The following is a 21,292-nucleotide window of genomic DNA, read 5'->3' as shown; positions in this document are numbered from 1 at the left end:
ATTAAAAAAAATTGAAAAAAATTGGTTTTCTCAGGTTGGTTTCTTAGGTTTTCTTGATTTTACATGCAGATATATGTATCTGTATGAAAAACTGTTAGAAATGAGCAACAAAACTTAAGACTGTACACTCTGTTATTTATCGCTTATTACTTGCTCATTTCTTCGTATGATTTAGCTGTAGGTTTTCAATTAGCATCAAATTTAAAGATATTAAAAATACTGTATACGATGGAGCAGGGGTATTTTTTCACCCAATAATTCGTCACTTTTTTTTCCAGTGATCATCATCCAGGATTAAATTCTTTTCGCCTTGTCCTCAAATCTAATACACTTTACACAGACATCGATGTTGCTGACATTAGTTGTTTTACCACACGTTCTAAAAGAAAATGTCAATCTGAATTAATGAAATTGAAATCACTTATACTTCCGAATATGGAAATAAAAACTTTGTAAATATTTAGTCCTGTATTCTGCAAATTTTACTATAGAATTCGCTACCAGTTTATTAAAACTGTGTCAAAAAGCGGAGCAGTAGACATCCCTGCATAGGTTCCCAACCTCTTTTAATCTCAACGTCCACATTGCAAGTCAAAATTTTTTAACGTCCCTTCATCAAAGTTCATTACAAATGTTTATTAAAATTTTACGATTTAATACTTTATAACTGTTTTTATTAAATTAATAGAATGATTTTTTCCATTACTACATACAAATACTTTAAACACAGATACATAACTTATTATATTGAGAAGTTTTTCAGGATAGGCAATAGTAATTCAGTTTAGCTTTATTGTCATTTGGCTACCACTTGAAATGTTCTGTTTCTTCTGGGTGAACAGCTATGCTACTAAAGCTGTGATCTAGAAGTAGACAATTCAACCAAGGTCCATTGCTTCGTCATCAGCACCTAAATGTTTCCAGAGATGATGCTCTGTGATTTAGAACACAAGTAGGATTCGTGACACACGTAGTGTTGTCCTTTATCTTCTTTACCTTTATTTTTTCAGAATTCCACTGTTGCAGTTCAGCAGATCCAAAAACAATGAATGTGACAGAACAAATGAAATAAATAGCCACAGTAGTGTAGAATACTTTACTCCAGTTTTCTATTGTGGTCTGAAGAGGAAATTAATGTTAATAAATTACTTGTTTTTGCAAAAAAGTGGTTAAAACATGTTTTTAGCCGAAAAGAAAAGAATTTTTAAGAAGAAAAAAGACTGGCTTTTATTGGTAAAAGGAAACATGAGTTGGCGATTGTTGTTCCGAGTTGTCGCCAATACGATCTATGTTCCCTACAGCCAATAAGAGCGATTTTTATATTTTGCGATGCAGAGCAAAAATATCGGCATTCAACCTATTCGTTACGCCCACTTTATTTAGTCGACATCTACTCGATGACCTGTTTGCTGTACTAAACCGGCGTCCACGTCATGTATTTGTACCGGTGTATTTGTACCGAACGAAATCGACGTCCACTCGCTAAACTGCATGTACGAGTGCCGTACTAAGCAGGCATTCACGTGATGACTTGTGAGTATTTGCCCCGTACTAAGTCACCATCCTCGCGATGATCTATGTGTACGTGCGCCGTATTTAGCCAGCGTCCACGTGATGACTTGTGCGTACGAGAACCATACAAAGCCGGCGCTCATCAACACCTCCTAGAAAAGAGTAGGCCTCTGCACGGGTTACCATAAATATCCTTTAGTAGTCCAAACGTAATGACATACGCCGTATTTTCAACCACTGCGCAGCTTAGTACCCCGAACGTAATGAAATCTTTCTTATTTTTCATCAACTGCGCAGTTAACTTCGTCACATCGGACTACTAAATTGATCCGTGCTGAGGCCTTCATACTTCTAGGAGGTGTTGCGCTCATGCGATGATCTGTGAGTACGAGAACCATACAAAGCAGTCCTACACGCAATGACTTGTGAGTACGAGTGCCGTACTAAGACGGCATCCACGCGATGACTTGTGTGTACGAGTGGCGTACTAAGCTGGTATTATGCTATAACCTTTGTGTAGATGCGCTGTTTTTAGCTGGAGCCAGCGTGATATTGTTTTCTAACCAGTCGAATTTACTCCAAACTTCCACTGGATAATATTCCAGTGACCTATATTGAAACTATGCCACTTTTAGTGTAGCTTAAATGAGCTTAGTGTGCTTTGTAAGTGTATTGTTTTGTAAGTTTATTGCTACAAAAATACTTAAAAAAGCATTTCCAAACTTAACTTATGGAGTGTTACTAATAATTTAGAGAGAAAATAGTTAATTGCGAGAAAACATGGCGAGTATTAAACAGAAATTAACGGAAATCAGACGAGTTTCCTTTATATTTTATTTTATTTTTCAAATTTAGTTCATATTTAGTTTATAGCATGTAGAAAAAAGTAAAAATAAATCTAGTGCATTTTTTATAATCATGAATAATAAATTTATGTGATTGCTTTTAGTTAATTTTTAATGCATAGTATAAAATTGACTGATATTGACTATTTTTCGCATGAAAAAAGAGATAGTAAAGAACATTAGTAGAGCGTTAAAGAGCAGAAGATGGAGCCCGTTATCTTTTTTCTATTTTATTTTTTATATACGTTAAAATTAAAAGGCATTTTTAATAACTATATTTCGTATTTTAACGTAACAGGTAGGTAGGTACTTTATTTATATTTCACTAGAGCTACACAATGGGTTATTGGCGACTGCCTGGAAAACATCGTAGAGATTGCTATCACATGCCATCACAATTTTGATGGCCTTCTTGCTTTGGTAGTCCGACGACCAGCGCGCGAAGTCGAGCACTTTACGGTAGAACAGTTTAACGAGGACCAATACCACGCACCCTCGGTTCTTACGGCAGACTGATCTAAGTCTCCCACTAGCTTACTAACAACAGCCAGCGTTGCTTGACTTTGATGCTCAAAAGGGAATTCATGTCTTTACGATCAATCCACTGCAGGTCTTAAACGTAACAGTTAAGGAAATAAATTTTAAAAAATTTATTTGTTCCAAATATTTAAATTGTGCAATTTGTTTCGCATTTTTTTTAATTGTGCAAATTGTTTTTTGTTTTCATAATTATTGACCGAAACAATTTTAATAAAATCAATTTTTTTTATTCTTCTTTTAATCTACAATAGCTAACTTTCTATTATTTGCATTGATACTGCATGTATATCTAGTACAAAGTCCGACGGTCTTTGGTTTTTTAAAATAAACAATTTAAATTATTTCGGTTTTTCACAATAATTCATTTTGCGATTGCTTAATAATTACTTTTTTGATGCATCTTACACCCCTGTCATCCCCATATTTATTAACTTTTTTATTTATCCCGGGTTCAAGAGCAGATCCAATTCTGAGTTTACGACTATCAATGATCAACTTTATAGCCTTATAATTTTGAACCCAAAACAAAAGACAAGGGAACTCTTGGATCAAGCATTGGGACAGACTGGATTTCACGGAGAACTTTTTGATGGAACTAACCCTCTTTTGCGTTAAATGAAGAGGAGAACTACGAAACCTTAACCCTTGATCCTGCTACCACTGAGGATATTTCACGTTAGCCAGTGCTAGTCGGAAGCAGAATTCGTATCAGCCAGTCACTGTTGGTATTCGAACCTGGGATCACTTCTTTGGGAGGCAAACTCTCCATCCCTGAGCTACAGCTGCTCTACCCCGTATTTTATTATTTTTCTTAGCATTGAAAATATAAGAGAAATCTAACTTACTCCACTATGCAGGAAATACGCTACAGCCATTGGCGCTATAACACCAGACAAGCTAGCGATTGTGTTTGCTATGCCATAAATAGTTCCTAAAGCGATTAAACAATATATTTGATAAAGTTTTTAAAAGTAATACTAACTTAAAACAAGACATGAAGTTTATAATCTAAAATAGTAGGAAAAGCAAACTAACATATAAGTTTAAATTTTTCTATTATAACATCCTATACAAATTTCCATTTTAAAATGCTTCATTTATCTTGAACTTACCAGAAAAGTTAGGCGTCATATCCACAGTGGTAATGTTATATCCTGAAAATACGCAACCATCAATTCCTAATCCAATGGACAGTAAGGCAACTATGAGTTCGGGACGACAACCAGATTGTGTTATAGCCAATAAACAAATAGCTGGCGCCGTCATACCTAAGAAAGAATAATTATAATAACCTAATTTGAACATTCTGAACTACAAAATGTTTTCTTTATAAATAGTTCCTAAATTAATCAATTCCTATTAATCAATAATGTTAAGTATATAAAAAATTAACTATAATTAATACAGTAAAGTTGGTGCCAAAATAGTACTCTTTATACATAAAATCTCTTACTACAACTATTTGTTTCTATTGACTAGTGTATAGTCTCATTTAATTCAGTGATAAAAAAGGCAAAGGAAGCAAAGCCTCACATGTTTTAATCGTAATGATAGATCCGTAAACAAATAAAAAATTGTTTGGTTGCTTATTTGATTATTTTTGTATATTACTTTTAGTACGTGAAACGTTTATAACTTTTAAACTATTAGTTTGATCATTACGGGATTCTCTTATTCAATTCATCGTGAAACAATACATCAGAAACGTTAAATCAAAAATTGTGCGTGGAGTCTCTCAGCCCGGAAGAAGTGAAACTTCGTAATGTGGAAATGAAAATAGGAAGGGATAGAAATTGATTTTTAGTGATATCATATTGTTTCTTTAAGACAAACTTTATTAACATTGCTTACAATTCGCAATTGATCGCATCTAAAAGATGCGATCATTATCATTTTCGAGTGGAGAAATATCCATATCTATAACATTTACAATGGGATTATGATAACTAAAGTAAGATACGAAATGTTTGAGTTCTATTTTTTGAATATTTCTTGCAAAAACTGCTTAAATGGTAGTTCCCCCTTTGGTTGCTGGATCATTCCCACCATTTATCATTTCCAATCCAAATTTGTCCTTAAGGAAGGTTAATAATGTTTCAGCTTCAGGTAACGAGAAATTCACATTAAAATTTCCTGCAAGGATCACAGGCCGTTTGTTGCCATGGTAACGTTAAACGTTTAACGCAACCTTGTTGGAAGTCGCATTAGGAGTTTCACTTCAATTATCTTCCCTCAAATCACCCCCATTTCCGTCAAAAGAAGGGAAGCGTACGGATTATATACGTACCTAAAAAAAACTTAATTCTACCTAAGGGCTATGCACCCTTACTAATCACATTCAACCGTTTTGAGATTCCTTATACAATTATAAAAATGGATGTAAATGGATACAAGACAAAATCTGCAGATAGTATAATCATCGTATAACACCATGAAATAATTTGGTTACTAAATAATAAGGGTCGGGACAGCCTGGCTTGCTGCCTTACATGTAGAGTAGATAATGAGAGTAAAAGTGTTGCGAACTCTGTGCAGTACTAAGTTAAATAAAAAATTAAAATAAAGTAAAATACTGAATTCTCACCTATAGTATTGAACAATTTTCGAATGAATGTGATGGAAAACTTGTTGGCCTTCCTAAGTTTATCAGCAGCCCATGATGCAATCCATGAAACAAACAATTGTAGAATGAAAGGAATTGCAGACAGGAACCCATTCTAAAGAATTGAATACGAATGTTCATAAACATACACCCTAAATAACTTACGATCCAGTGATCGGAGTTTCACGTGTTGGAACTCAGTGTTAATGATTCAAGAACCTAACCTCAAATATGCGAACTAATTTGTGTTAACTTTTAAGTTGAAGAATCAGACTCAAAAAACAAACCTTCTCTGATTAAATTTACATTTTTATCGATGAATTTGAATACTTTACTTTTGAACTGTGTGCTTGAATTTGTAACTTGAAATGTAAACTTGAATTTGTAACTGTAAGAGGAAGGGTAGTCGTTTTCTGAAAAATAGGGTACCCATAATTTAGGCATGAGGGAGGTCAAAACTTTGGATCTCTAGATGTTTATTACAACTTCTATGTATTTCAAATAGAAACTTTGACTTTCTTAATGTTGATTACACTTTCTACATATTTCAACACCACCGAAACTTTAGATCTCTAGATGTTGATTATAGTTTCTCCTTATTTCAACATTTATAAGGAATTATTATAGCCAATTGATATATTTTGACGTCAAACATAAAACTCGATTACCCAAATATAATTTCATGAAGAAATATTTTTTTGTATTATTTAATTTACTAAGGGTGATAAAAGTTTTTAAATGAAGATAAGTAAATTCTTACACCAGTTAAACCTACACAATTTTAAATGATTAAATCCAAATTTGAAAAGAATCGGTTTAATAGTTTCTCAGAAATAGAGATTAATGAATTCAACTGTGTGATTAACAATAAAGGACAGCACTCTTGCTTAAACTATAAAGTATAAGGAAACTAGAAAGTATAAGGATTATGCGTTCCAGATTGTGGCTTCTCCCCACCTATTTGAGGGTTAAGAATCCAAATACGTTTGTAAGAAGGTATGTACTTTATTAACGTCACACTAGAGTTTCACAATGGGCTATACATATTTAAATTTGTCTTATGTATAATAATTTTGTATTATATGTGATCAAATTGTTGTTTTTCTGTCAACCTGTAATGAAAATAACTTATTTTTTGCGTAATTTACCTCGACATAACTTTCTGCATAAGAACATAGGAAAATGAAAAAAAGCAGAATAATTTTATTAAAAGTAGCCATAAATAAAATTTGTTAAACAAATAAGAAAAACTATTTAAAACTATGAAAATTTTTTAATGGAAATAAAAATTAATTTTAATCAAAATAATTATTAAAGGGGATAAAAATGATGATCATTCCGTAAAGCAAGTTTAAATGCATGCCTGCAAACTACTACGTTTTCTGCGAAATATTTGATAGAGTAGTAGACATTTAATAACCAAATCTTCCAAAATGTTTGGTAATTTTCCTAACAAATTAAAGGCTCGTACTAAGTGGCGTTGCATATGAACTTTTAAATCATTTATATGTAGTGGTCTGAAAAATAAGGTATAGTTTAAGAAAAATATAATGAATTAAAGCATAAACTTAGCTATTACTTGAAAAAGTTTTTTTACAAAAAGCTTAAGAAGTTGGCAGCCCTGTAAACGTAAAGAAAACTTATTTCGTATTTTGAAGAGAAGGATAATTTACATGTTAAAATCACTTACCGCTGCCAAATCATAATGAAGAATTGTGGTTAGATAAGTTGGTAACTCTGTCATCAACATGAGGTAACCGAAACTATGTCCTATCATGGCAAAGGTAAAAGCCCATACAGGTGCGGACATTATTATTTCTTTCCAAGGGATTGGGATTTTCTAGAATATTAAAATTTAATAATTACATAGTTTCCAGCTTAGTGCGGTTATTGGGAAAGATTACGCAAATTCATAAATAAATAAAAAAAAAATCAGAGAAAGAAGAATGTCGACGGGGAACATTATTTTTTTGCTGGAAAAATTTGAAAATGAGTTTTTAAGAAAATGAGCATATTCATAATAGTGTTATTAAATTGCCGTTGTACGAATTTAAATATTTTTTCAAAAATCACTTAATCGTTTACGATTCTGAGTACGAAGAGATTCTTGAAAAGATACGTATGAACCCTCCTGATCCCGTAGGCTGAAGTTTTACCCCATATTGATTATGTTTAGTGTCTGAAAAAGCGTGTACGAAAGTTTACTCTTTGTGAAATTTGGATTAAAACAATTATTTGGATTTAGATTGAAATAGTTGTTAAATTTGGGTTTAATATTGAAAAGAGGCATTTTCTGAGCTGTGTCCATTTTCTAAAAATCGCATTTGAAGCTGTATTCAGAATAAAAATGGCTCACCGATGGTTTACTTCAAAGGATAAGTGTCTAAAAAGGAAATTTTGTAAATATATGTTTGAATTATTGATTTGAAACAGTGAGTAAAACTTGATTTTGAAACTTTCAAAACCAAATTTTTTGCCGCGAGCAAAAAAAAAAAAATTAATAAACTGACAACCCCCTCCCTCTGAATAATTTTTGATCTTATGATCGGATCTTCACTTACTAGGTCTCATTCTTAATGGTTCGAGGGAGTAACCTCAAACATTTTTTGAGGTCACTTAAGACTTTGTGATGTTCTAGAACTCTAATTGTAGCCCTTTCTCGTGATTTTAATTTTGAGTGACTATAAACGTCACAATATCTTTTGCTTTCTAACATAAGCACTTTTGAAAATTTATGTTTAAAGATACATATTATAAACACTAAAACCTTTTCTGATGGTTCATCTTGGTTTTGTTCAATATAAAGTAACTCTTCTTTGGAGATACTTGGATGCATACCTGGCGTTTCATACATAAAGAGAAACCAACACATGCACCATGCAACACCAATTCCCCCTGAAATACAAGATAAGTTTGTAATTATTTTAATAAGGTAACTTCTATCAGAGTTTATCAGTACTTTTATATACTTACCAAACAAATAAAAAACAGATGGCCATCCGCCAAACGTATCTAAGCTGCATAGCAACCCTGAAAGTGTCATCGCTATAACTTCACCAGCCATGACTCCTGAGAAAATAATTGTTGAAACTCGACTACGTTCCATTTTTGGCGACCATTTGCTTATGGCGATTTGAATTGAAGGTGCTGTTACACCCTGTAAAGAGCAAGGAAACTTAGTTCAGGTCTCAGATAGTTAAGTAAATATTTGGAAACTTGTTTGTTTACTTTAAGTCTCTCTTATTATTGCTTGTTAATAAAAAATTGAGGCGAAATTCCATCGTTTTTTTATTATTTTATGACAACCCCTTTTGAGTCTCATGAAAGTTAACGCTGTTTTTCGAAGCTCTATCGCCAAAGAAAAAAAAAGCTATAGTTTAAGGGCCTTGCATTTAAAGCAATGAGATGATTTTAAATTTTATATATAATTTTGCCATGAAAAATTATCTAGGATTTATAACAAGCAAATAACTTAAAAATTTTAAAAGTTATTAAACTTTTTAAAAATCGCGAATTTGGCGAAATTTTCCCACCTAGATAAAAGTTTTCAAACTCTCTGCCAAAACCCTTCTCAGTTTTTGCAAACTTTTATGAGCCTAGGAAATGTAGCATGTAGCCTACGGCATGACTGTGACAATGAGATCAACACTGGGCTCGTTTGGAAGGTAATAGAAGTTTACTTTCAAGTTTAACAAGTTGGTACTCATCGATTTAACCTTTTCGCACCGGACGGGACATTTGCTGTCCCAGTCCATGGGTGAAAGCCCTTATATAGCAAGACGGAAAAGAGAAAAACCTGGTGCGTAAAACACTTCATTCCAGCATTTTTTTCGAAAAAAATGAAATATCTGTAACTATCAAGATTTCTTTTATAATTCTGGCATATATATAAAACTGCTTCTTTTCCAAGATTAAGTAGATAATGTTGCAAAATTCAAAAAAAGAATAAGTAAACTCTTCCCCAAAACTAACTATAACTGAAATGGTTTTACTACCAGCCTTTCCTCTTTTCCGTCTCGCTTTCACCCCTGCTGATTTTTCGCCGTATTGAAAGGGTTAAAGTAAGTTTCAAGCCGAAAATGGGGATAGATCCTCTGTCATTTACAAAACATGGTATTATGCACAAATTTTAACTAAAATTTTACACCCACAATTTTATTTTTCAAAAGCTTAGGCCCGGAGACACTGAGATAAGCTACAAAAATATTTTAAAACAAAAACAGTTGCAGCAAATTTCTAGTTGAATTTGCATGAAGGTTTCTAGTTTTAGCTTTATTTTAATTTTAAATGGTGATATAGCGTCATATTAGGCCTAAAAATATTTAAATATATTTGTTTTACGTGATTCTCAAATCGAGCTGCAATTAATAATATCCGTTGGCAACATCTATTAAAGAGGGCATCGGAGTCCAAATGGTTAATTTTACTCTGAATTTAGGGTTTCAGCTTAAAAGTTTTGACCTCCTAGAATCGAATTACATTTCCTTTTCATCCTTGATGCAGATGGGATGCCGACGTCTTTCTTATATATTTTTTCTGACTCTCTAATAACAAGTAAAATATATTTTGATATTTTTGTAATAATAATAAAATCAAATAGTTATTAAAATATCTGATATATATTATCGCAATTATATTTGTATTAATATATAAAATCTAAACAAAAGTAGTGTGAAATTTCCCCCCATCCATTTTCGAAAAATTATGAATAATTTATTTTATAATCTATATATATATTTCTCTTACACGGCGACAAAAAAAGCCTCATTATAACTCCCCGAATGGCAACGCTAAAAAATCGACCAATGATTGCCGCTAAAAATGTCACATGCCAAATCTAGCTGAGGAGGCTCATCATATAGCGCTTTTAAAAACGGAAACTGAAATAACCAGAGAGAGCATTCTCACCAAATGTGGTCTCTTCCGAAATTCACCCTATCAGCTGCGGCAATCTCATACTATTAAGCTAGGCAGAAGTGAGTAGTCTTTGTCGATACATCTATGTCTTAGTATTTTGTCGAAAGCGCTTTTTTTACGAATTTATTTGACGTTTTTTGATTTATATCACGAGTTTATTTGTTTTATTATTGTTATTAGTTATTCATTGAAAAAAGAGTCTCAGTCGTGCTGTTACGCTTTAAGATTTTATAGTATAGCACATTTCTAATAGGTTTAACGAATTACATCCCATTTATTTGAATTCAAATTTAGTTTAATCACTTAGTTTTTACTAAAAAGATGTAATTTTTCTAAAAAAAAGTTGTTATAAGGATTTGAATTATTGTTTTGAATTCTTAGAATTTTATGCATTTGCAATGTACCTAAGTTAGAAGCGAGCTTGGTTTACGAAGCAAACCACATAAGATTGCGTAGCAATTTTCGGGGGTTGGCGAGCGTTAGCGAGCACGGAGAGCAGCCCACTAGTTTAAATAAATTTCGAAGAGGAATAACTGTTTCTCTTAGCACTAATCTCTTAGCACAAATTTGAAGAATTACTATTTGGAAGTGTACTTGAACGATTATACCTTTAACTCAAGAAATAGGCTAAGGTGTTTCATGCAGTATTTCATAAACTATGGATTATAAAAATCATTCAAATTTAGTATAAGTCTAAGAAATTAATTTTGCAACTTCTTTAGATGTAGAAATTAAATTTTGCGCAAAATGCAGATGGGTAAGGATTGAAAATTTAATGATAAGTATGTTTACGTCAGCAAAACCTTGAAGCACTCGAACACAAATAAAAGCAGTTGTACCCCAACTGACAGCTAACGGAGTTAACAAGGAAAATATTGATGTTGCCAGCACACCACCGCCAAACACCCATTTAGCGCCAAACTTTTCAGCCAGAATGCCACCTGGTAACTGAGTAACAACGTATCCATGATAATATGCACCTAGAATGACACCTTGAGTTCTAGAATTCCAGTTGTACTTGTCTCCCTGGAAAGAAAATATATTCTTGTTTCTAATGATGCAACAAAATATCTACTGCTAAGACAATATAAATCGTGATCAAGTTATTAGCATGTAATGAATGTACCTTCTTCTGCAGTGGACTGATTGTAAAGATACAGTTCTTGTAGAACAAAGAACTCAAGCATTACTGCCTTAGGTTAATAAGAGGAGTGGGCATACCTGCCAACTCTCCCAGATTTTGCGGGAGATTTTATTTTCATATTTAAAGTGGTAGTAAATATATACTATTTTTTCTTTTATAAATTTAATTTTTAAATGATTTTGATCACCACTATTCTTACAAAAATTAAGCTTATATATTAATATGCGTTACTATCAAGGTTGTCAACTTAATTTTTTTCAAATACAACGTATTTGTTTGCTTAAAATTGAAGTTTTAATTCCATTTTAATACCACTGGGAACAATGATAATGGAAGGGATTAAAAGTTGTTAGGTCTGGGAGTGGGTGACTACTTCATACCTGCCAACTTTTCCGGATTTTCCAGAAGATTTTATTTTCGTATTTAAAGTGGTAGCAATACTCAGGTTATTCCAATTAACTTTTTGAATTATAATGATAATTATAAATGAGTTTGACCACCACTACATATAAATAATTACAATAAATATATCAATGCAGAATAATCCTTGCCCAAGCGAATTTCAACAGGATCAAAATAAAAATATATTTTTGAGTCAGATTGTTTAAAGTTTATTGTTTTACAACCACTCTGAAAATCCATTATCGGAAAGAGTGGAAGTTGGCAGGTATGCTACTTTGATGAGCCTGAGTCAGTCCTCGTTAAACTGTTTTACCGTAAAGTATACTTTGCACACAGGTCTTCGGGCTACCATAGCGAGGAAGCCATCCCCTCTGCAAAGCTTCAAAATTATGTCTTCGGATCATCCTCAGGGAGGCTTGCCAAACCGTCTGCGATAGCCTATTGTGCAGCATTGAGCATTGACTATATTGACGACTAGACGAATTTTACTTCCGTCTTGTGCGACGTCAAAAAGTATCTGCGTCAGTTAGTAAGAAGTTCATTAGCAGTCGTAATTCCAAAATTGGGTCGACTGTTCAACGATGGTTTCTAAATTGAATAAAATGGACAAAACATAGAGAGAAATAAAGTGTTTGGCCACCAGCACGTTGAGATGGAGAGCCGGGAAAATGCACTATGCTCCATACGAAACTATGAGGTATAAGATGAAGACGAAAAGAAAGAAGAAGAAAAAATAAATTTATTCCTTTTATATATATATATATATATATATATATATATATATATATATATATATATATATATATATATTTATATATATACAGAAAAAATGGCCCTACATAGGATTAAAGAAGAAAATTGAGCTCAGTATTAACCGGTTAACGCCCAGCGTCATATATTTAGGACAGTTCCTTTTTTCAAAGATATTCATTGTGGTTGGAAACTTTTTTCAGCATTTTCATTTATCTGGGTGAATTAAAAGATTCTCAGATACCACAATGATTTAGTTATTTCTGATAAGATCTAGAATTATAATGATCTTTTAGATTTAGCAAAGAATTTTTGATTGCCCTAACAGTAGAAAAAACAATTAATTTCGATAACATATTATACCACTTTTTCCATAAAACCACTTTTTGTATCATTTCAATTTATAAGTTCAGGACGAAACGGGTTAATGAAATTCAGTTACATTTAAAAAACGGTTGTATAAAAAAATTTTGAGAAAATAATACGTATGCGGAGCTGCCAACTTTCAACGCCTTTTGTAAAAATTTATTCTAGTGGTAGTTAAGTTTATATTTAAATGTTTTTTATTTTGCTCATTTGAAACTTATTTTAAGGTTAGGCGTAGTTTGTTTCATTTTACGCGCTATCTGGACTTTCAATTTATGACATCACAAATAGAATGGTCAAACATGATATTTATTAGAATTAAATCTATTCAACAAAAATTCCTTATTATTTATATAGAGTTAACATAGAAGTAATTCAGTATTTTTGTCCAATTCCTGTTAAAATTTATATTATTAATCTATAATGATAAATAGAACTACGTTTCTACAAAATGAAAGAAACTTTTTCTCTTTAAAGAAATAAAAATAAACCAATTTTTTAAAAGGCACAAATGGGTAAAAACGGGAGAAGTTGATATTTATGTATTGTTTTCTTACTGTGTAGGGGGTGAGGACTTCATCCGTGGAACGAATTTCAATAAGATTTGGGCATTCTGAAACTTCACTGATGGAGCTATTTAAAGGACTCATGACCGTATGGTTCGTCATGGCCACTATTGCTACGCTAAGGTTGATTCTCATGGTGTAGACTGTCAGCATGCCAAAACATCCAAGAAGAATAATCACATGTCTCCTGGGGATGTAAAGGTTCTTCAAATCTAGAAATTTATTATTTATATTATTAGCACATTTACTAGAGAATTTTTAAAATTTAATCATTCAAGTATTATATTAAAGAGTAAGGCTTTCGAATTTATCAATGCTTAATGAAAATCTTTAACCATGAAATAATGTGTCGTGAATTTCGTGATGTTCACTATAATTTAATTCCCAACAGCAAACAAATATATTAGTTTTTTAAAAAATTCATCTGTAATAGCTTCATACTAAATTAATAATCCATATGAGATATCACGGTGATAATACATCACCTCATACATCACAAAGCCTCCACAAGCTTTTTTACAGGTAGTTTGCGCACTTTATTTAAAAAGTGAACCAGTTGAACCATGACCCAAAATTCTAATTTAAAAGTACCTGAGAGAAATGTATCATATATATTTGAGAATAGAATCTGTAGTGGTAGACAAGTAAATATGACAAACCAATTATATTCAGTAATTAAAAAAAAAAATTGAGACATACATTTGCTACCACTTTCTTATTTTTAATAGATTTTCCATTAAATGACTCTACCGTATACTTGTTAACAAATGCCAACTGCTCCAGACACACCATAATAATTAAAAAAAACAGTAAATAACTACAAAGTAAATTTTGCAAATATTTGACTAGTTTTGCTTGCTTTCTAAAAGGTATAGCATGACATAAGTACTATAAATTGGTACTATAAGCCAACGAATTATTTACAAATAGTGGTGGATAAAAATCTTCTAAATTGAATTTATTAAACCAAGAATCACATTTGATAAACTACCACTTTAAAATATATATTTGCTGTCCGGAGCAAGTTGGCATCTCTGCTTGTTTACCTTCATAATGGTCTCATCGGACTACCTAAGAGAAAACGTCTGAGAACTTACAGTTATAGGAAACGTTGGGCATTATCTGATTCATACGAACCAGATCAGGTGGTAGACGGTAATAGTAAATGATTTTTTTCCTCTTCTAATAATGGCTTTGTACTATTCCAATATTTTGTATTACGCTTTGTTCTTTGTGCCATTCTAATTAAATATTTTAATAGATTATATTTCTGAAGTATTGAATAATGTTTCAACAATAAATGTAGAAGTTTTCTAGTTCCAGAATGCACCATGGGGAATCTGTTGTAAGATTTTTATGAATTTGCGAACGTTCGAGATTTTTCGATGGATATCAAATTTAGTCAATGAGAGTCAGAGCAACGTCTTCTACAACTGAAAGCCTCCACACGGTTTTGTTTAGGTAGTCCGATCAGACCACCATGAAAGTAAACCAGTTTTCGAAAGAGCCCTTTAATAGAAAATCTAGTAAAAGTAAGAAAGTGGTAACAAATATATGTCTAAAAATTTGTTTAATTTATGAATATAATCGGTTTGTCATTGCTACTTGTCTACCACTACAGATTCATTTCTCAAATATATATGATAAATTTCTCTCGATAATATATTATACCACTTTTTCCATAAAACCACTTTTTGTATCATTTCAATTTATAAATTCGGGACAAAACGGGTTAAGTAATCTGCGCAGACTACTTATAAGAATCCGTGTGGAGGCTTTCTAATTGGTACCTTTGAATTAACAATATTCGTTTGTTATGGAAAAAAGTAATATCGATTATTTTGTACAATACAAACGATCATAATTTATAGCATCGTAAACGTATGATCTCCTTCTTCCTACCACTTTCTACGTAGCAGAGAAGTGGAATTCTTAGTAGGCACACAAATTAAATTTAAAAAAATTCTGGATAGAAATATGTTATTCAATAGCATAAAAACTGCGTCCTGTTGAGTGAAACCGATTGCGAATTTGAAATCAGCGACGAAAAAGTATCCAATATTCCTGTCAATAACATAATGCATTAGAATATATAAAAAAAGAAATTTCTAATTTATTATAGCGTGAATAAACCCACCTTTTGCTTATCTGAAAATCATACGTGTTTTTTCGCGAGCAGAACTTTCAGACAGAAATAATTATCTATATTTGTGTTTAAAATTGAACCAGTTTTTAATTGTTGAGAAGCCTGTTCTAGAGCGATACGAGAACTGAAGAAACTTTCAGATCTAAAGAAAGAATACTTTTCAATCATTCTTCTGACCTTATAAAAATCCTCTTTTGTTATTAACTACTATCACAACTATAAAAAAATTAAAAAAAAAAAAAAACTTTTTCGAATCACTTTCCTTTTTTCAATGTAAGTATCCACCAGCCAAATTCATTGCTGTCAGATACCTTTATTAAATGGAAAAACAATTTTAAAATACTTTGAAAGTCTTTAAAAATTAAATCTTTTATTAAATATATTTTATTTTCTGTAACGGTAGTTTTCAAAATTTGAGCTTCCTCATTTCTATCTCAACATTTGTAACGTGTATGCGGTATTTTTTATACTTATTTAAAATTGCATTTCTTAAATTGATTTAATAATATACCTTAAAATTCAAAAGTTTTTGAAACGTTTTCGCACATATAATAATAAATTATAAATAATTATTTATAGTTACTTTTTGCTTAGAATACTCTTTGGGTGATCGAATTTTATAACTGTGTTAAAATGCTTTGATGAGCTTGAAAATTCAATGAGAAATTGCGAAACACACAAAAAGTAAAATTAAAATTAAGAGAACTAAACTTTTGATCGCTCTCCTGACCATACAATGAGAATTGGACAGAATTCAAATTTGACGGGAAAAAAACTTAATAAAAATATTATATGACTTACGGAAAAGAAACGTAATAAAAAATATACAGTTATATGATTTATTATGTTTCTTAAAATATTGTCTGCTGTACTAATTAATGAGTGCAATTAATTAATGCAGATTGAAGTTTTGGCCCTTGAATCATTAATTTAAGGTTCTGAAATCTAATACCGATCATCAGTTCATATCTTATTCAGAGTTTCTATTTTTTTGCAACAAAAACAAAATACAAACAAGACAAAGTATGCACTAATTATTAGCTTGAACCAAAGATTTTTTCGGTAAAGATTAGCTACAGACTTTAACTTTTTAAATAGTCTGCGCAGACTACTTACAAAAAACCGTGTGGAGCTTTTCTGATGTAGGAGGTAATGGTCAGAGTCGATGGATATTAAATTCCGTCGATGAGAGTCAGAGTCGATGGATATCAAATTCATTTTTATAATGATTTTGCACCACGTCAATTTTTGTACTAAAATATTTTCTGAAGCTCAACCGTTATGTTCTAATATGAATTGTAGAGGTTTTCTTGCTCCAGAATACTTTAGCTTTAAATATGTTTATAAATTTTAAGCATAACTAACTCTTGTTTATGATGTTTTTGTACAATTTCAATATTTTGTAGCTTTTTCAATGTTTTTCAAACTGTTCATAATAGACTTTGTATTGTAATTATAGATATAGAAATTTAGATTATTATTCACTTATTAAGAACCGTATTATTTCTTGAGGTTTTTGTAACATTTTAATAGTGTATAAGTTAGAGTCGAGCTTCAAGTCTTAAAGTAAAACATTTCCGCAACAGTCAGAGGAGTCATGGAAGCCGAGGTTCCATAATTTCGTAACCAACGTCATGATTGTAGGAATGTCGTCAGCACTGCGCACATGTCTCGTTTACTTCCCAGAAACAAGCTGATCCCCTTCGATCTGAAAGCTGGATGAGCTTTAAGCTACCACTAAGGATCGAACCTTAGTTTTTCACTTAGGCAGTTTAGTCCCTTAACCACTAATCTATCTCGGCTCGGAGTCGGAAGCGGGCATTTCATATATAGACTCTGAAGCTCTAGTCTACTGAATTTAAAAAAAATGAATCATTGACTTTCAGTATACAATCTATTAAAATAAGTTTAAAAATGAAATATTTTAATCGGTAACTTAAATTTTTTAAATACACAGTATACTCTCGATTTCTCGAATTTCTGTATCTTGAAAACCTTGCTATGCTAAAAAGATATTTTTCTCCTTGGCATAACATATTCACCTAATGTTACTTTGAATTCCTATGTCGAAGAGTGTCTTTTCAAAACCTCGTTATATCGTATATTTTACGAAATAAAAAATGAATTGTTACGGAAAAATTACAATGTACGTTTATTATAAACAAATTCTTTCTACTTAATGCATAATTATTTTGGTCTTACATTTAAAAATTCTCATTGTTTTAGTCAGACTTATAGTAAAAAACCATTACATTATTATTAGTATTTATTCTTATGTTTCATGTAACATATGTAGCTCTGACTTTGATATCTTGAAATTATTTTAGCGTTCCTTCAATTTTGAGATATCGAGAGTTTACTATAATTTTATTTAACAATAAATAAAAAATCGACTTACTTCGACACATTACTCCAAAGCAATTATTTACCATTTTTTTGTTCCTAAAATACAAATAATTTAGTTATTATCTTGATGGGATTTGCTTGAGAAAAAAAAGTAAAATAAATTTCACCCACGTAGGTCCATTATTCAATTACTACTTGAATTTAGTCTAATCTTCGCATTGCAATATTTTTACAGATTTTAACTTTTTTGTTTTTGAGGAGGATTGTTTTTAGTAACAGTGGAATGTAGCAGGAATGAAAAAAAAATTCGAATTTCTTTCTGTAAGCTTAGCATTGCGATATGAATATCAGAACATTTATTTTACATTTTGAATTATTTATTATCTGTTGTGTTAAAAATAGTTTGTACTCAAATTTATTAATGCAAAAATTAAACATGGAAATTATACATACATAGGTTCCTTCAGGTTTAAAAAATTTTAAAAACGGTACCAATATTGTAAAAAATTAAAAATTTCTATATATTATCTTTCATTTCATAATATATAATTGGAAACTAGTAGTCTCGTAGTTAGATATCTTTATTTGGAAATATTAAGTGTGGTGACGTATACAGACTTATTAAAACATGCATTATTTTTAAAAAAAAACTTTCTACCACTTTTTAAGTTTTTTAAGGAATTAGCAAATCATCTACAATACAGTGAAACCACGTGGGACCGATCACTCTCTGCTCCACAGTAAAATGGTCGCTAATGGAGATTGGTCATTGTTAGATGTTATTCCATTGACTTCAAAGTGTTATCGGAGGTACATGACTTTACTCAAACGATTTTAATTTTAGTCACACTCCTTTTCTTGATGTGGAAATGTCACTTTTTGGAGTCATGAAAAACAAATAGATGAATAAAATTTAGCGCCTATGAAAATGACCCCCACTGATATAATTATGTGTAAAAGCAAATTTACCAATTATGAATGATAGAACTATTTCAAATAAATAAACAATTATGTTTTTTGTTTAGGTTAACATTTAATTTTATATCATAAAAACTAGTTAGCTTTATAAAATGAGAAGAGGTTTGTTTGAGATGCTTAGTTTTTTTTAAAATAACTCTTTTCCCAATTCAACTTTCTTAAAATAAATCAATGTCTTTAGTGCAATCTGACTGCAACATGAGGTTGTAGATATCTTTCAGAAATCGTCAAAAAGAGCTTTCTGAAAGAGCCAATCACAAATATTTTTCATTCATTTGAATATACTTATTTGTTTAAATATTTTTTGTTCTGATAATTTTTCGTGTTTCCTTATTTGAACTTTTCCGCATTTGGTGAAGAGTTCTGCCTGGTCGCTGTTAGAGGTTTTGATAGTTTCTCCTAAAGGTTTTCTTCAACGTAAAGTCTATGGAAAAAACTCCGGGCCTCCCAAAAGTGACAGTAAATAGAGATGTTCTTTCCTGGGGGTTTCACTGTTATGTAGTAGCTGTAAAATGATCTAAATTTTGCCGAGAAAGTTTCTTTTTATATCTGAATTTGTCCCAAAATGTGTGCTGTAATATTTTTATCTTGATTTATTAAATTTGCTGGATCTCTATATCCTCGTTGGTAGGGCATTGGGTCCATGTCCAAGAGGTCGTGAGTTCGATCTCTGTCGGCCGAGGATTTCCTTTGTAGTAAATGGTGACTGGTACAAATAGAATCTATCAAGTCACAAAGTCCTCCATGTTTCCGTAACAAGTCAAAATCTCTGGGGGTACTGAATTGAAGATTGATCGTTTTCTAGTTCAGGTCAAAATTACGATTTGTCGATGGAGGAATGGATCAGCCTTATAAACTGGTTTTGACGTGTGTGTGATTTGATATATTCTTGGCCATAGATGGGGCCACTGAAAAACAAGAAACGCACAATCTGTCTTAATTTCGCTTGGTTTCATCTAGCAGGCTTACTGATATTGTCTTAGAAACAACAACAAATTTGATTATTTATTGTTCTTGTTAAAATTAATTTTGAATAAATGCGTGTAGTAGGAAAAAAAGAGAAAAAAATGTATAAAATCACTTAAGCCAGAAAAAAAATGAAAATTATATTTAAATTACTCTTAAGTTAAGCTGTAATAAAATAACATTTGAACTTTTCCTTGTTTACAACGATAACGAATAGTCTTAATGAAAAACATCAATAATTGCTATAGTTTTTTAAAAAACTTCAATTTTGCTTTCAATTATATTGTTTAATGGAACTGACTAAATTTAAAAAATGCTATTTTCAACACTTTGCGCTAAAGATCTTTGAATTACTAACAAATTCTCAAGAAAATAGTAATAAAACACTCGTTAAATCGAACTGTCATAAAATAGCAACATAATTTTACATATTTTTCAATGAAGGCTAACTGTCTAAATGAAAAGTATTATTACTTATCCTAATTTGAAAAAATTCAAGTTAACTTTTAACTATATCATACAATGATATTGACTTAATCATAATAGCTATTTCAGATTTACGCTAAACATTCTTAATCAACTACACAATCATAGGAAAATACACCCTTGACTCAATTCTTTAATCACTAAAATTGTGTTGAAGAACTGCTTAAGTTATTTAATTTATTTATTATAATAAATAAAATTAAGAAATAAAATGGTGGAAAAAAAGAAATAATGTTGATTTTATTGGATTTAAAAAAAAATCTACTTACTAATTTTTATCCATTAAACAATCCATTTACTTCCAATTATTTATTAGCAATCCATTCACTTATTCTAATTATTTATTAGCAATCCATTTACTTATTCTAATTATTCATTATTAATCCATGATTACTTATAATCTATAACGTAAAAAAATTAGCAAAGTAACCCCAATTAACAGTAATTTTTACATTATTCATTATTTTTTTTTGTTGCTGACATATGCTTCAATAGGAAAAATCAACGAAAATGCCATTAACTTACACAATTTATTGCATTTTATTTACACATGTTTGTTTATTCAGTTTCTGACAGCAGACAAACAATTATTTTAAAATGTCTACCGTATACGTTTTGCGCAACACAATAGATCAGCAACTCTCGTTGTTATTGTATCTACCATTACGCAAGTCTTAGTTCAGAATTATATTGCTCTTATTCTAGGTAAGAACAGAAAAACGAATA

The 21,292-nt window shown here is 31.1% G+C and overlaps 1 protein-coding gene across 5 annotated transcripts in view; it reads right to left on the bottom strand.

Annotated features, from left to right (window-relative positions):
* The window catches only part of LOC147810633 (putative inorganic phosphate cotransporter), a 63,103-nt gene that overhangs the window by 38,821 nt on the left and 2,990 nt on the right, over positions 1 to 21,292 (bottom strand). For 2 of the 5 annotated variants that reach the window (XM_087160612.1, XM_087160613.1), the window contains exons 2-11: positions 18,189 to 18,232; positions 13,636 to 13,856; positions 11,209 to 11,442; positions 8,473 to 8,656; positions 8,267 to 8,394; positions 7,190 to 7,339; positions 5,482 to 5,614; positions 4,010 to 4,165; positions 3,743 to 3,828; positions 659 to 1,119 (exon numbers count right to left, since the gene is read on the bottom strand). In XM_087160612.1, coding sequence (XP_087016738.1) covers positions 904 to 1,119; positions 3,743 to 3,828; positions 4,010 to 4,165; positions 5,482 to 5,614; positions 7,190 to 7,339; positions 8,267 to 8,394; positions 8,473 to 8,656; positions 11,209 to 11,442; positions 13,636 to 13,856; positions 18,189 to 18,222 — 1,542 coding nt within the window. In that variant the 5' untranslated portion in view covers positions 18,223 to 18,232 and the 3' untranslated portion in view covers positions 659 to 903. Of the gene's footprint in view, positions 1 to 658; positions 1,120 to 3,742; positions 3,829 to 4,009; positions 4,166 to 5,481; positions 5,615 to 7,189; positions 7,340 to 8,266; positions 8,395 to 8,472; positions 8,657 to 11,208; positions 11,443 to 13,635; positions 13,857 to 18,188; positions 18,233 to 20,835; positions 20,962 to 21,292 lie in introns of those variants that run through there. The other 3 variants (XM_087160614.1, XM_087160616.1, XM_087160615.1) reach the window with 3 other exon arrangements.

Source organism: Parasteatoda tepidariorum, chromosome 4, assembly GCF_982258835.1.
Source record: "Parasteatoda tepidariorum strain Cologne lab strain chromosome 4, Ptep-v5.0, whole genome shotgun sequence".
NCBI classification, from domain to species: domain Eukaryota; kingdom Metazoa; phylum Arthropoda; class Arachnida; order Araneae; family Theridiidae; genus Parasteatoda; species Parasteatoda tepidariorum.
This window is presented reverse-complemented; position numbering and strand designations above follow the sequence as displayed.